This window comes from Myxocyprinus asiaticus, chromosome 21 (genome assembly GCF_019703515.2).
Source record: "Myxocyprinus asiaticus isolate MX2 ecotype Aquarium Trade chromosome 21, UBuf_Myxa_2, whole genome shotgun sequence".
Taxonomy (NCBI): Eukaryota; Metazoa; Chordata; class Actinopteri; order Cypriniformes; family Catostomidae; genus Myxocyprinus; species Myxocyprinus asiaticus.
Window position 1 is genome coordinate 38,474,863 of NC_059364.1, and position 17,277 is coordinate 38,492,139.

Genomic DNA, 17,277 nt, shown 5'->3' on the forward strand with positions numbered 1-17,277 from the left:
TGTGTGCACTCTTACAACAGACATTGAGCATATGAGACTGGGGACAAAAGAGTGCACTTTACTATACATGAGTGAAGTTCATGCTGCCGAGTTCAGCTTTTTGTTCATATTTTTTTTTTTTTTTGTTGACTTTATTCATATTGGTTTGTTTTGTTTGAGCAAAGTGAGTTCATTGTTGTTATTTTCTTGCTCAATTACGATATATTGGATTTATATTCTGGAATGTTTTGACAGTACATTTGGAAGCACTGTTGAAAAAATGCTGAGATGCATGCCTTTATGATAATAATTTTTTTATACATTTCAAACGGCATTAATAGAAATTTAACTATTATTAATTCTGTGACCCTGCTTGATTTAATGATCTGCCTCTACATGACATAACATTGTTAATTACATGATTACATCTGTATTTCAGTTAATAACTTAGTAGATGTTATCATGCATATTCTACCATCTTTTAGTATTAGGGACCAGGTGCTGGAATGGTACCATAGCCAAATTTTTGGTATAAAGCCAACCCTATGATAAAGTGAGTCTTAGTCTTAGTCTCTCTCTCTCTCTCTCTCTGTTTGTCTCTGTGTTTGCCATCTCCTCAGTTCAAAGCCAGTTTGATGTATGAGAATTCCTCCTCCTCCTCCTAATTGCACCTCTTTAATTCCAATGAGCAGGATGCCTACGCACTGACAGCTCATCACTGACACAGCCCAAATTACTCGCCAGTTTTGTGTGCTTGTCTGGAAACTTCATGTCTGTTTCAGCTATGTGTGTGTATGTGTGCATGCCACCTGGCATCGATGCCACTATAATCTCTGCTCTAGCAGTGTCTTGCTGTTCTAAACTAGCAGGCACAACGGCTCAGGTAATTTCTGGCTTGCCATACGGTCCCTTTATATGTTGTCTGATAGTCAATAGTTTAAGTGAATGGTAACCAGAACTTTGAAGGTCCAAAAATCACATAAAGGCTGCATATAAGTAATCCATAATACTCCAGTGGTTAAATCCATGTCTTCAGAAGCAATATGATAGGTGTGGGTGAGAAATAGATCAATACTGAAGTCCTTTTTTACTATTAATCTACATTCTTTCACATTTTGAAAGTGACATTTATGGTAAAAAGGACTTAAATATTATTTTAAAGGAGACCTATTATTGCCCTTTTTACAAGATGTAATATAAGTCTCAGGTGTCCCCAGAATGTGTCTGTGAAGTTTCAGCTCAAAATACCACACGGATCATTTATTATACCATGTTGTAAATGCCTCTTTTTGGGTGGAATCAAAACACGCTGTTTTCTTGTGTGTCTCTTTAAATGAAAATGAGCTGCTGCTCCCTGCCCGACAAAGCTCTGGTCTCTGTGAATACAAGCAGAGACAATGGTAACTTTAGCTGCATTAGCTGTGGAATCAGCTAACAAGCACATTCGGAAAGACGATTTGCAAACTTTCACAAAATATAATGTGTGATACTTACATCTTCAGGATATAAAGCTGGAACACGAACAGTTGGTACTGATCCATGCTTGAGAGTAACAGTTTTTGAAAATCCTGCTTTATGTTGACCCTAATTCACAAAGCAGTCCGGTGTAAAATTATTTGCACAAACATACACGAATTTTGGTATGTTTTGGGGCACATTTGCTTCAAAAACTAAACTTGTCCACTGCGTCTTCAGTGGCTCTGATGCCGGGAGTACACGAAGACTCTTATGTTCACTTTTACAGCCAACAACAGAACACTTACAGTATGACGCTTACAAAGCTGAGACATTATTCTTCTCACCGTAGCTGCTCCAGCCCGGAAAAAAATGGCGGACTGTGTGTAGATCACTCGGGGGAGGATCTATGATAATAGGGTGGAGTCCGTCACCAGTCGTGGGCGAGGCCTGCTCTAACGTGACGTCACATTAGAGCAGAAACGATAACCAATCACTTTCAGACACTGTTTTAGATTAATAGAAATATAAGAAAGAGGAGTGGGTGGACTTTTAACATTGTAGGGTGATTGTGTACACACACTGCCAACTCACATTTATGTTCAAACACCATGTAAAAGTGAATTTTGCATAATAGGTCCCCTTTAATTTATTTTGGGTGAACTATCCCTTTAACATTTTTGCTTATGTACCTTTAAGGCTTATATATGAGCCTGACCTCTATTATTACTGGCTAATTACTTGTAAATGTAAAATGAGTAGGGATGGGAATCGTCAAGCATTGGTCAATTCTTTTAGTACTTTTGAGTACTAAATAATCGTAGTCATTCATAGTTCAAATATCTTTAACTATGAACAATGCTGTGTTGTATATTTATTGTCTTTGCCTCATTTTACAGAACTGTTAAATGATACTAAACATCATGAAAGTCAATTCAGTTCCAGTATTATTAAAAAAATGGAATCGTGGTGGCATGATGTGATGCTCTCACTTTAAATACCCTTTATGTAACAACTGTTTCCCTGTCCTTCATCAGCTTTATTAAATGTTTTCATGTTTGTTCTTACAAGCGATTATTAAAAATGCAAATTGAAAATAAGAGAATTAATTATTTTGGCTATTTTAACACTTGAGTGTGTTTTAAGACAGATTATGTCTTTTCCTACCTTTATTACATGCTTCCAAATTATGCAAACAGGATGAAGTGAATTACCATACTTGTTTGTCTTCATTTACTATGGAACCAGATTCCTCTTCGGTGTCTAATACACTTCTTATCCTGTCGGCTTTGTGTGTTACTGTTGTTTATTGGCCACGGAACAGATGAGATTTTATTTGACAGAGTCTTCATTAGTATGCGTATAGACACACATATGCACGGTTTTGGCATCAGGGACACTTGCACTACTTCCCTCTCTCAAAGCCAATTAACATGAAATCTCATGTGCGGGGAACTCTTAATACTGTAAGCTTTGTCACATACTGACTTTCCAAATTTAAACATACAAGTGTACATATACAGCTCTCTCGGGTCATTGTGACCCTGAGCCTTTTCTCTCACATCCAGGAAAGGCTGCTTCCCTGCCTCTTACAGAAATAACCTGTAGTCTAATATTAACCTGCATGTGTTGAGACAAAGAAAAGAGCATGTGCACTTTGCGCTCATTTATGTATGTGGCTAAATTTACTTGGTGGTTTTAGCGGAGGCTGCACAAGTATAATTGATGTGTTCACGGTGCAATTTTAAGTTCTGGCTGTAATGACACCATCTCATTGTATTACCATGTTTTTTTAAACATAGTACCATGGTAATGTCATATTTTTTGCATAATGGTTGTACAATAGGATTTTTTTAGATTCTGTATGTACCATGGGGATATGCATCCCGGAGTGCCATTTAAAAACCATGGTATGTGAATTTTATATTAATTGAGTAAAACCATGGTATTCTTTGAAGTACCTTATGGTACCATAGTAAATAAGTATGGTAATCATTCAGTGTCATGGTTGGCTATATTTCAAAACCATGGTATTATAAGGATAGTTCACCCAAAAATGAAAATTCATTCATTATTTACAATTATTTACCAATATGACTTTCTTTCTTTTTTGGCACACAAAAAGAGCTCTTTTGAAAAATAAATAAAGTGAGAGCATCACATCATGCCACCACGATTCCATTTTTTTAATAATACTGGAACTGAATTGACTTCCATGATGTTCAGTGACAGTTCTGTAAAATGATACAAAGACAATAAATAAACAAAATTGCATTGTTCATAGTTAAAGATATTTGAACTATGAATGACTACAATTATTTAGTACTCAAAAGTACTAAAAGAACTGACATTTTCTACTCAGTGAAAACATACACAATGGCAGTTTATGGTTACCACCTCTTCAAGCTTCAAAAGGACGCAAAAGTATAATTCAGAAATCTAATAAATAATTAAATCTGATTTATTTCCTGTTCTGAAGGCATACGATAAGGTTTGGTGAGAAATAAACCGAAATATGTAAATAATTAATGCATTTTCATTTTTTGGGTAAACTATCCTTTTAACTTGTTTTTTTGGGAATGGTGCTGTGGTCATTACATAATTTTTTAGACAGTACCATAATTTTTTAGATATGTACCATGACAATACTTTGATATTCATTCAATACCATGGTATATATCAATTTACCATGGTATTACTATGCTTTTTCTTTTTCATTTTTTTTTTTTTTTTTTTTTTGGACATATATCATGGTAATACCATGGTATTCTAAAAGTTTCAAAATACCATGGTACAAAAATATGGTAAACATTCCATTCCATGGTATATATCAAAATACCATGGTAATGCTATGGTTTTTAAGACATGCTCCATGGTAAAACCATGTTATATATATACTCTGTGTTATTCTTTAAAGTACCTTGTAGTACCACATAAACACCATGGTACATGAATATGGTAATTATCCAGTATCATGGTATTTATCAAAAGTACCATGGTATTAACTTGGTTTTGGGGTGTGTTACTGTGGTCATTACATGTTTTTTGGACAGTACCATCATTTTTTAGATATGTACAATGAATATTCATTGGTTTTCTTGGGAGTACCATGTCAGTACTTCAATATTCATTCAGTACCATGGTGTATTTCAAAGTATCATGGTATTTACATGCATTGTTGGACATATACCATGGTTGTACCATGTTTTTGACATGTATTACAGTGGTATCACAATATTCTAGATACGTTCCATGGTATTCATTGAAGTTCCTTGGAGTAATATGTAATTACAATGGTACATAGATACAGTATAGTAATAATTGTGTACCATGTTATACTGTATATCAGTGTACCGTGGTATTATGATCTGATACCATCACTCTACCATGTTACTGGCACAGTACTTTTTTGTGGCAATATGTGATGTTCTCAGTAAAAAAAATTTCTCATTTAAAAAGTGCTCATCATACCCAGTTGGCCAATTACAAGAGGTACAGCAAGTAGGCTCAACATAAATATTGGATTAAGCTGTAATTACTCTCATAAAGCAGGTTTAATCTCCCCATGGCTGTAAGAAGTGTGCATGTGTGACTGTGTGTTAAAACAAAAAGGAAATGTGTGTGTTTTCTCTGATTGTCTTTAGGTCTCCATGGGGATGGATGCTCTATGTCCACAGCTGCAAAAGAGTCAATCTTAATTTTTTTGGTTTCGCTCACAGCCAGAATGCCTGGCTGTGGTTCGGCACAACAGGCCAAACACTGATGGTGTTTAAATGCACAATTTTTAGAAGAAGCCTTTATTTTTTGTCACACATTATACATTTTGAACATATACAGTGACATTCTTTTTTCGCATATCCCAGCTAAGCTGGGGTCAGATTGTGGGGTGGATTAATGTGGATAGAGAACTGTAAGTAAACCATTCTTAGGTTGACTTAACACTGTGGCTCTGTGGCACTATCAAAACATTGCTCGTTGTTTGTTTGATCATCCAGACTGGCCTGACACAACAATATTGTTTCAATAAATGGTGTGATTTTTCAGTGGGACTATCTGTTTGCTGACTATTTGTTGACAGTTCAAGAAACCTTTGGGAATTTTTTGTCATTATTTGTGCAATTAAGGTCATGTAAACTCTTTCTACTCTTTAACTCTATTATTTTATTGTAAACACACTCAGTGACGGCAACACTTTGTGAATTATCAATCCTGATTCACTGAGGAACAGAGCCTTGAGATGTTGCACTCAGGAGTGGGGTGAGATAAACCAGCGTGCACCGGTGCGACACTGAGGAACAGGATGGAGTGTCGAAGGGGTTCAGGCATCTCTGTGGCTAGAAGCCAAGTGTTCGTGTTTGTGTGTTGTAAGAGAGCAGCTGCGCGCGCTGCAAGTGGAGCGCTAGCATCCGGTTTCTACTTGCCAGGTCCTCCCGTCCACATTCGGTCAATTATAGCACCTATCTGTCCTTCAGCCTTCCCGTTCGACCAATGACAGTCTATGCTGTGTTTGGCTTTGCATTTGACAGGCTTATGTCCTTGCCTTTGAGAAATTGGTGCTAACAAGATAAAGTGTTTAATAGAATAAAGCAAAGTAAAGTATACAATTGGATCATATTTTGTGTTGTTAGAGAAAAAGCAATAACTTGAGTGGTTTAAGAGGGCGGGGGGTGGGGGGGGGACGTACATCAACAGCGCAGAGGACAGTGGTAACAAAAAAGAGAGAAGAGCCAAAGAGATACAAAAGAAAAGGAAATAACAGGCTGAAGGACCCTCAGACAAAGAGGGCTCAGTGTCTCTCAGCTCACCACGCACATAACAATTCTATCGATCTTAGTTCACAAAGAAAAACAGCCAAAAAAAGCAGCTGCAGAGGAGAGTGCATGTCGAGGAGGAGGATAAGGGAGGGAGAGAGAGAGAGAGAGAAGCTCTGTTCCAAAACCTAGTGACATTAAAGAATCGTGCTCCCAACAAAAAGGCTGTACCAAAACAATATGGCACCTTCTAAGATACCTCATGTTGGCCAAATTCTAAGACAGCACTGCATTTATCTTTCATTGAGAAGGGAAACCCAGAATGCACTGCGATGAGCTTAGTGAATAAAATCATCCAATATAGCGGATAAGTAAAAAAAAAGATTTATTATAAACATTTTTATTTTTATATAATGTTATATTTATTTTTATTTTGTTCTATTATTTATTTATTAATTACAATTATATTTATAATTTATTTTTACTTGTATAATTTATTTTTTATTATTTAAATTAAGAATAAATATAGTAAATATACATATTTTATTTAAAACTTAAGTGTATATTTATTTAGTGATTTTTATTCAATACATAAAATTATTGATAAAAAAATAGGCAAATCTAATTAAAGATTGATTATTTAACCCAGTATTTGTGTGCTATATATATTTATTGTTAATCTTGTATATTATTTTTATTGTTAATCTTATATTCTTATTCACAGCGTTGAGCTCAGTGAATAAAATCACTCAATATGGACACTTTTCACATTTCACATGTTGGAAAACGGAAGTAAACTCAAGTGGGGTAAACATCTATAGCATTAAATGGGATACCACAGCAAATATTATTTTTGCATTTGCTCCATGACTTTCCAAAAATATGACAGTTAGAAGAGAGAAATATGCCAATGTTTTTATTTTATTTACATTTTTATTAATGACAGGGTAATAATACACAATGAATAATGTTATAAATTGAAACTAAATAGAAAAAAAAAAATGAAAATGTTAAAAAGTTTGCTAGAATTAGGCTGCTAATTAAGAAAGAAATTAGTCATCACAATCTGTGAAAAGGGTCCATTTCAGATGAATTTCTAAGCCATTTTTGATTAAAATAAAATTATTATTTTAAATTATTATATAATATAACTTTTATATGTATTTACTGTATTTTATTCAATACATAAAAGTATCCATAAAAAAATTGGTAAATCTAATTAAAATGGACTATTTCACCCAATATTTGTTTGTGTTATGCATTTTGATAGTTATTGTTGTAATCAAACTCCATTGGAATCAGTTGCAAACTCAGAGGAAAGGCACATTGCTTGTGTATAACATGCGCAAAAGGGGCATTTGTAAACACCTATTTGATTAATAAAATGACAAATAGGTCAACCTACGGTCTTGTGAACTTCACTGATATGTGCAAGTGAAAGCCACGAGACCACAAGTCCACCATAAGTGTGTCATTTTGGACAGGGCCTATGCAGAGCGTTCCAGATCAGCCACTTATGAGGATACATTACAGTTAAGATGCTTTAGAAAGCAGCTGCCTATGTCGGTACACAGTAGACAGCAAGGCAACTCACTACATTTTGGAAAGAGAGCTTTACAGAGAGAAAGAGTGAGAGAGGCTCCCTGACAGGCTATGATGGAAAGTTGTAGGCTGGCAGGCATTGTGTTGTAAAGGTCATTGTGATCCCAGTGTGAATAGCTCCAGAGTGATTCCTCTTTATGCAAGTGGACTAAAAGCATTTTACACTGCCTGACTTGAGCACACACGCTGCTCTAGTCTCTCTGGCCTCTCATCATCTCTGTATCATATCACCTTTAATCTTTTCATCTTTTAGGAACATATTAACATCCATCTTGGGTGGTCTGATCAGAAAGGAAGTCCAAAATGTTTTGTGATCAAATCACTCAAACCACATTCGGAGCGTCACAATCTGCTGTTCGCTTCGAGCGTCACAATCCTACACATGGATGCTCACACATTATCATGACCGCTCTGGTGCAGAGAGAGGCCCTTTGTGTTGTCAGTGTGCAGGAACAGCCCACGGCAACACTGTCTTAGAAAGAGAGAGAGACGAAAACAGAGAGATGATAGTGGAGAAAAAGAGGGAAGGAATAAACATAGAGTGTCATAGAGATGACTGAGGCTTGGAGCAGAAAGATGTGTTATTCTGTTAATCGTTACTAAGAAATGTTGTCATCAAATTTGAACCTTGCAAAAGTGAACAGGAGGAAAACTGTTTTTGATTTGTGGGGGAAAAAATGGATGGCTGGATAAAGCAGTGTTTCTCAACACAGATTTATTTTTTTTTTTTTTTTTTTGCACATCAAGTAGCGACCCAATTCTGCCCTTCAAAGGCAAAATGCAGTAACCACTGCAGTTGTGGGTTTGATATCGATTCAGATTTCCCAATTTGATTCGATTGTGATTCACAAGCCTTTGACTGGATTTGATTAGATTCTGATTCATTTTGCTACATTTCACTTATAATGTTCATTTTGCTTACATATGAAAGAAATTCTCTCTGAGCTAATGCTGTTAAATATACAGGGAACCTTGATACATTAGGAAAATAATCATTTTAAACATTAACAACAGCACTCAAACTATGTAGCTCAATAGAGCACAACAGTGACAGCCCGATTCTTCAGCCGTCTGGGTTCCTGAAGTATTTCCCCCGTTCATTTCTTCCATAGACTTTTAATAAAATCCTTCATAAAAGAGCTGCAAGCCATGAACCAGCTCAGAGGTGAATCACAACATCACAAACATAAGAACTTGAAAATTGGACGTAAAGACAAAGGTACAAGGCTGTGTACTTACCGTCTTTCCTGAGGGCACAAACTACAATCCCATAAAGCATTGCAAATGATGTCACTGAATGAAAAACTATGGGAATATATAAAACTGTTGATTTTAGGTTGTTGATTATAAGTATAGAAACAATATGTTTTGTGTTTATTGTAAAATATTCCGATATGAACAAATATATAAGTAGTTTAAGGGTGAAGGGAGACCAACTTGATTACGTCATTCACAGTGCATCATGGGAGCGCACGGTCACTCTGAAGCAAATTTGTTGCAGGTTTTGTTGGCCACGGTTCTCTGGTTGGTGGATCTTTCTCTGCTGTACCATGGGTAATGTAGTTGTTTACCATGAATTCTGCTATCAAAACGATTTTTAAACAATGAAGTTGAAATAACACAGACGGATGGTTTCAACGGAAGCATATACAATCCATGAACAATCAATTTTACCCAACCCTAGGATTTGTATTTACTGCAGTTTTCACAGCCTTAGGGTGTGTTCACACTTGTAGTTCGGTTCTCTTGGTCCTCTTGGTCCGGACCAAAAAACAAAATGATATCTTTAGTCCTGGTTCGCTTAGCGTTCACACTGGCATTTTTAACACCGAACCTAACGTTACAACACAAAAGGAATCAGGAAAAAGTCACAACCTGATTGGACAGCTTTTATGACGTATATATTTTGACGGAACTTGCCGAACATCCAATAAATTGTTGGCTGCTGTGCGAAATGCGCTCATTATATTTATATATGTATATATGGTGGTATTTTTACCAGCTGAGAACAAACGAAGAGCTAATAAAAAGTGTAAATGAGTCAAAACAGCGCCAGGAATTCCTCCATTGCACACACAAACGAAGATATGCTGCAAGGACGGCTGACGGCGGTTCCGACGCCTGCACCGAATTGTAATGGGCAACATAGCTCCTATGATGAGAAGAACCAGGTATGCATGAGGTCAGTATTAGGTATTACTTCCTGTTTTTGGTCCATGTTGCGTTCATATATCAATCGAACCGCACCAGAGTTCGTTTGGAAGCGGACCAAGACCCACTATTCAGGCGGTCTCGGTCCGCTTGTTTGGTGCGCACTAAGGTTCGGGTAACAGTGTTCACACTTGTTCAAATGAACCGTACTGACAGAGCAATCGCACTAGAGTTCGTGTTAATCGAACCAAACCTGCCAAGTGTGAACACACCCTTAGGCCTTAGGTTTTGTTTTATTCCAAATTCCTTGTTTTCTGTTTTATTTTCGCTGAATTGCGTTTGTTTAATTACATTGATCATAATTGCTTTTTATTATAAAAACTCAAATCAAATTAATTCATAGAATTTTAATCAAATGAAAACAGAACAAATACTTTTCAACATACCATTGCATTGATTTCTATTAAATGAAGAGCGTCTACTGATCCTCACGCAATCCAAAACCTAAAATTTGAGTTTTGGTTTTTATTATTATTATATTTTTATGTATTTATTATTATTATTGATATATTATTATTATCATTATTATTACTTCTACTACTACAATGAATGATACATTTTACTGTACAGAAGTAAAATATTTCTGTTGCATTTTTTCAATTTCTTGCATCTAGTTAAATGGAGCTTTTATTTTGGGGTTTTGGCAGAAAACCAGATGTTTTTGACAGCTTCACTTCTCACCTCTGGAAAAGTAGTTCGCTATATGGGCTAATGTGCTTATTAAACTGCATAAATATATAAATAAACATATTGTCTGCATGTGCCGTGTGCTTCACAGTGAATAAAGTGCTCTGCTCTTTGTCATTGACACACATGCATGTGATGTTAATGGTGCGGTTAGTGTGTAAGCAGTGTCTTCTCTCATTGTCTTGATGAATTGTTCATTTATACATAAATTTCATCCCAAATATGTCAAATTCCATGACATTCTGCATTTTATAATTAATTCTGTTTTTAGGACTGGGTTCCACGATTTCGGTCCATGTATTCCACAACGCAGAAATCATAGAGCCCTACAGTCTGTTTTCTCAGGATCTGAGCATAGTTAAGCTAAACCCGTGTGTCACAAGACAGATCAAAGTCTGAGGGACAAATTTTGGTCATAACTCAATTTTTGTGTAGTGACTGAGGTTTGCCTTTACACGGCAGAATTTTTTATCGTACAAAAGTAAACTTAAATTCAAACATTGAAATTTAATAAAATTAGCATGAACTGCACAATTTGCAAAACATGACACGACTAAATAGGAAAAAAATAAATAAAATAAAAGCATAAACAACAGCAGAAGTGTAATTTACATGCAAGCCTTTATATTATGCAGTCTGGGTCATAATTTCTTCTACCTTCCGTTGTTTGGTTCACAGTTTTCAGGGATGAGGGCATGTTACGCAACCTGTCCATGTTGATATCTGGATTACAGTAACATTTTTACTGAATACACAGTCTTAAAAAATATATGAATAGTGATTCTCCTCTTTTTAAAAAGTTGCAAAAATATTTTGCTATTCTAAATATGCACAATATATATAATTAATTCTGTTTTATTATTTGTATTGTTTGAAGTTAGCATTGCTGTTTTTTTTTCCTTGCTGTCTACAACCCTATCAGAACTGACTTGTGACCCATTTTGGGGTCACGACCCACTTGTACAGAAATGTACAGTAAAATTCAACTCACTGAGTCTCTGGTGCTAAGTGTGGTGAACAGGACTATGCTCTGAGTGGGTAATGATATGGACTGATTTTTATATTACTGTTCGCATCCCTACAAATCCAAGCCTGAATCTTCTCGAAGTGCTTTGATGACATCACAGCACCTCTCACTGGCACATATCTGATACTGCAAGCCTGTTAACATTGATGTTAGTAAAAGCACACTACCATATAACTCTTCTGTCGTGTAAGTACTGTGTGCAGTATGCAAGGAATATCAAGATTATATCTACCAAAATGTGCAAGAAAACAACAAAGCACACTGTGCATTGTACAGAATCCCTTTGTGACCAGTTTGAGAAAAATAAATATTAGCCATGATTTTTGACATGCTTTTCAGACTCATTGTTTAAATGGGCTTCCAAGAGTTAAGACCTTTTTTTTATATACAAAATTGGATTAAAAATGCAAAATAACGTTGTTTTTTGACAACTGGATACCACTTGCTGAAATAAACATGCAACATAACGTGGTCTTGTGACAACAATGTAGCATATTACGGTTTGAAATGTTTATTGTTGCATAATGTCTACTGTTTCACATACTATTTTTAAAGAATAGTAAGCATTGTATAGTATATTGTGCAGTATTCAGTAAGTAAGCTAGCATTCCATTCCAAACCAAAAACATTATAACTATTGCTCAAGAATGTAGTCGGCCTATGAATACTGAATTTGATTTGAACTTCTGTTTCCAGTGTAACGAATGATCCTTACCTAATATGAGCTATGATTTTTAACATTTCCTTTTTTTAAATCTTTTGCATTAATTGATGGATTTCCAAGAGTTGAGATGTTTTAACTCAAAACTGGATCAAAAATGCAAAATAACCATTTTTATTTATGATGATAACTCAACGCTGCTTGCTGAATTAAACATACACGTGTTGCGGCAAACATAATCATCATACAGAGGTCATTTAACAACAATTAAGTATACTTTAATAATAATAATAATAATAATAAGAAGAAGAAGACATTTTATCCATATGCCACCATTTATACATGAAGTGCAGCTCAAAGTGATTATCATATCAAAAATGTTATGTCAAAGGAAGTGACTGCTCAAAAATGATAAGAAGTATTTAAAAAAAAATACATTTATTTTAAATTAAAAGAAAGTTTTAAACAAAAATTAATAATAAAAAGTAAGAGTTTAAAAGTAAACAATTACATTCCTACATATCAACAAAATGCTAATAATAATTAAAAAACAAAAACATGTGTCTTTAAATGCCAAAATAAAAATGTGGATGCTTGGAGCCTGTCTAATTTTAGTTAGTAGAATGTTCCAGATCTTTGGGGCATAGTGGCTAAAAGCTGCTTCACCTGATAGCAAAAAACTATTTGGAGCATATTTTGATAGACAGTCAGAAATACTACTCTTTGAAACTCTTTGTGTATCATTACATAATGCAAACTGTTTTACATACTAGTTTTTAAATAAAATTGTAGGCAGTACACTGTGCAGTATGCAGTAAGCAGTACATGAATATTCCATTCTTAACCAAGCCATTGACCTTTTATCTGTAAGACTAACCTCACTTCACCCTTATGAAGTCTTCAAAACAACAAGATATAGCTTGCTAATAGAGCATTGTACGCTCACAGCCACCATGTAGTGTAGATCAAAACAACAACACGGTACCAGATAAAATATATATTTAAAAACTTGCTATGTAGGCCATCTCTAAAAAGAGTTTTCCCCAAAACTTTCTCACCTCGTACTCCGGTTCTCATAAGTTAATGTGCAGTGCACAGCAGACGGGGCCGACGATCTCAGAGGCCCCACTCAAGGACAGAGTACATTAGGCAGATTAAATAAAGACAGAGAGTGATTTATAACAGCTCTGTCCCACTCTATTCATCAGCGGGCTCTTGACTTAATAAGATATTGATATTTAGATACACAGGGAGCAGGCAGCATTTCAGTGGTGACGGGAGGGCACAGGGGACTGGGGCCCTTAGAAGAGCTTTGCTGCTGGGCAGTAAATACATCTCTCTTAACGTAGTTCATCTCCACGTGGCATAAACAGAGACCGAGCGAGTGAAGGCCGGGCGGCACTTATCTCTGTGAGTGCATTGCTGATGTGAGGGATGTTATCAAAGACGGCTGTGATGGTGAGAGTGGCATGGCCGTTCAAATAAGCATTGTAGTTCTTTTTGTGTTGTTCCATATTGCAGATGAGCAGTGTAATTTATTAATTAATGTCATACAAAGTCCAGTTAACATAAAAAAGCTAAATCAATATTCGGTGTGACCACCTTTGCCTTTAAAACAGCACCAATTCTCCTTGGTACACCTGGACACAGTTTTTCTTGGTTGATAGGATGTTCCAAGCTTCTTGGAGAATTCGCCAACGTTCTTCTATCTATTTAGGCTGTCTCAATTGCTTCTGTCTCTTTATGTAATCTTAGAGTGACACGATGTTCAATGGGGGGCTTTGTGGGGGCCATGACATCTGTTGCAGGGCTCCCTGTTCTTCTATTCTAATCTTTTCTATTTGCAAAAGTAATGTTTGGGAGTCTAACATTTATATTTCCTATTGACACACTAAAGCTGAAGATATAAATGATCATCTTAAGACAAATGCTTTTGTGAAACATCTAATGTGCCTAAAACTTTTGCACTGTACTGTATATACACTACCGGTCAAAAGTTTAGGGTCACTTACTTATTCTTTTTTTTTTTTACATTTTCAAATAATATTAAAGTCATCTAAAATATGTAATAGCACAAATGGAACTGGGAATTATGTTGTGACTATAAAAATCCAAAATAAATCAAAACTATGTTATGTTAGCAGAAAATGCTACACTATTTTGAAAACAACTGAGATATATTCACACTATTGAATACTGTAGTTAAAATTAAGTAAAGTATCACTACTTTTCATTAAGGAAAAATGTATGTGATATATTGTGTGTGAGATATTTAAGAAAATGAGCTAACGTTAACAACTACAGTGAATTGTGGCAGACAGCAGAGTTTACTGTCTATGTCTTGTATTTAAATATATGGTGTCCGTGTGTTTCCCTATTTCTGACATTTTGTATGTATTGGTTTACACTGACAGGCTGAAGGGGAGGACAGTCTGAAGAAGATGCAGCTGATGGAACTGGCCATTCTTAACGGCACCTACAGAGACGCCAATATCAAATCACGTAAGCGGCCACCTCCTCTCCCAACGAACACAGGCAGTATTGTGTGAGGCTTTTGTGACCGCAGCTTTCAGTAATCCCCAGCACCGCTCTCTCAAGTATCACTGATTCTCTGATAAATGCTCTGACAAATGTCTCAGCAATCTGATGCAGAGCTAGCACGTCCAAACCCATAGAGAAGAAAAATTAGATCAAATGAGATCTCTTTAATATCTTAATTGTTTCTTCTAGACAGCAATGAGATTAAATGAAGAGCAAATAGAGAAAGGTCTCCTGCTTCTCAGATTTTTCTCCTGAGACAAAGACTCCAGTAATCTCACATGTGTCTTCTCTAGAGTTTCAGTAGAGATCTCAACAACAGTTCTGAGATTTGCTAAAATACAAAAGTTTACAAGCAAATGTCAGTGATTTCACTATGAAAATTTCTCATGTTCTTCCAAGACTGAATTATCTGGGCAATGTTATCCACATGAATTTATAGCTCTATACTTTCACTGTCAGTACGTTTATATGCACTTTAAAAGTTTGATTTCAGTTGAACTAAAACAATAATTAACCTCTTTAGTCTGACTGAAATCTTACCAGTACAATTTTTGCAAAGTCGGACTAACAAACCTAGATAATTGCAAAGCAGCTCAGCTTCATCCGGAATGTATACACGTTAATTGGACCACAATTGGCAGAGGTGGTGCGTAATATGTATTTAACCCAGCGTATCTGATGCCCTTTCTTGAAATATTCGATTACATGTTGTGCCACAGACAGATGAAGCCTGAAGTTTGACTACACAAAAAAACACTGTAGCAAGATTATAACTGCGCATGTAAATGTACTGAGCGTATCAACACTTGTCTTATTTTAGAATTTCAGGAGAAACATTTGAGACAGTTGATAGTTGATACATACAGTATATGAACTGAGAATTCCGTGAAGTCTCAGTTGAGCCATGAAAAAGCATCCTCTTAGCAATCAGATATTCTTCTGGAAGAGCTGTTAATGAACCGAAATAATTGAGAACATGCACTGCTATCTGTGAAAACAATGTTTTCTTAATTTAAGGCATGTTGTGACAGCCTCCTTTTCGCTTTGCTGCTTCTGTAAATAGTACTGAAGCGCTGTAGAGCTGCTGCTGCTGTGTGATATTGTTACTAAGGTGTATGTTTGAATTAATCAGCCCCTTCCCCTCTGCTGAAAAGACCAGCATATGTTGTGTTGTGCAGTGTTAATCTCGTCAATGAAATTGATGGCTAAAATGTTGACAAAGATATTGCCAGCAGCAAATCACCCTGTAGTTCTCTCCTGGGTACCCACTAAAGCTAAGCAGGGTAGAGCCAGGCTAGTACCTGGATGAGAGACCTCCTGGGGAAAACTATGGTTGCTGATGGACGAGGTATTAGTGAGGCCAGCAGGAGGTGCTCACCCTTCGGTGTGTTTGGGTCCTAATGCCCCAGTAAAGTGATGGGGACAATAAACTGTAAAAAGGCACCATCTTTCGGATGAGATATTAAACCAAGACCTTGACTCTCTGTGGTCATTTAAAATCCCAGGGCACTTCTCGTAAAGAGAAGGGTATCCACTATCCACTTTGCAACAGCAGTCGTGAAGCTGCATTTACATGATTTGCCACTTTGAACTCCACATGAAAAACACTTGCAGAGAATGTCTTGTTTTGCTTTTTGCGTTAGCACTTTCCATGTAATGATAGTTAATCCGAATTGTCTGGAGCGTGATGCCAGGGAAATGCTGATGCTTCACTTCACTGGGTCGTGTGAGTGCAGCTTTTGAACAGTCCCATCTAAGTTTGTTTTGTACAAAAAATTACAGTTAAGAGGTAATTTCTCCATAACTTGATCACTGACAAAGAATTACTGTTGTGTGTTTCTGGTGTGTACATCAGTGTAACGACCCGCCAGGCACAGCGCAAAGGTTCTGCCCTACTTTAACCAATTTTTAGCATTCACACGGAGCTGAATAAAATGTCGGAATCTAATGTGAAAATTGCTAAATACATTAATCACAGTTAAGAAAAATTAACGTGTTAAACATTTTAATTAATTGCATATGTTAACGTGTTAATTTTGACAGGTCTAATATATACACCGATCAGCCACAACATTAAAAGCATCTGCCTAATATTGTGTAGGTCCCCCTCGTGCCGCCAAAACAGTGCCAATCCGCATCTCAGAACAGCATTCTGAGATGATATTCTTCTCACCACAATTGTACAGAGCGGTTATCTGAGTTACCTTAGACTTTGTCAGTTCAAACCAGTCTGGCCATTCTCTGCTGACCTCTCTCATCAACAAGGTATTTCTGTCCACAGAACTGCCAGTCACTGGATGTTTTTGGTTTTTGGCACCATTCGGAGTCAATTCTAGAGACTGTTGTGCGTGAAAATCCCAGGA

General features: G+C 36.2%; 1 protein-coding gene across 6 annotated transcripts in view; it reads left to right on the forward strand.

The window, feature by feature from the left end:
- Positions 1-17,277, forward strand: part of LOC127412298 (protein quaking) — a 138,436-nt gene that overhangs the window by 103,283 nt on the left and 17,876 nt on the right. For all 6 annotated transcript variants that reach the window (XR_007892407.1, XM_051648545.1, XM_051648541.1 and 3 more), the window contains exon 5: positions 14,788-14,875. Coding sequence is in view for 5 of the 6 variants with exons in the window: in XM_051648545.1 (XP_051504505.1) it covers positions 14,788-14,875 (88 nt within the window). In the remaining variant the exon portion in view is untranslated. The remainder of the gene's footprint in view (positions 1-14,787; positions 14,876-17,277) is intronic.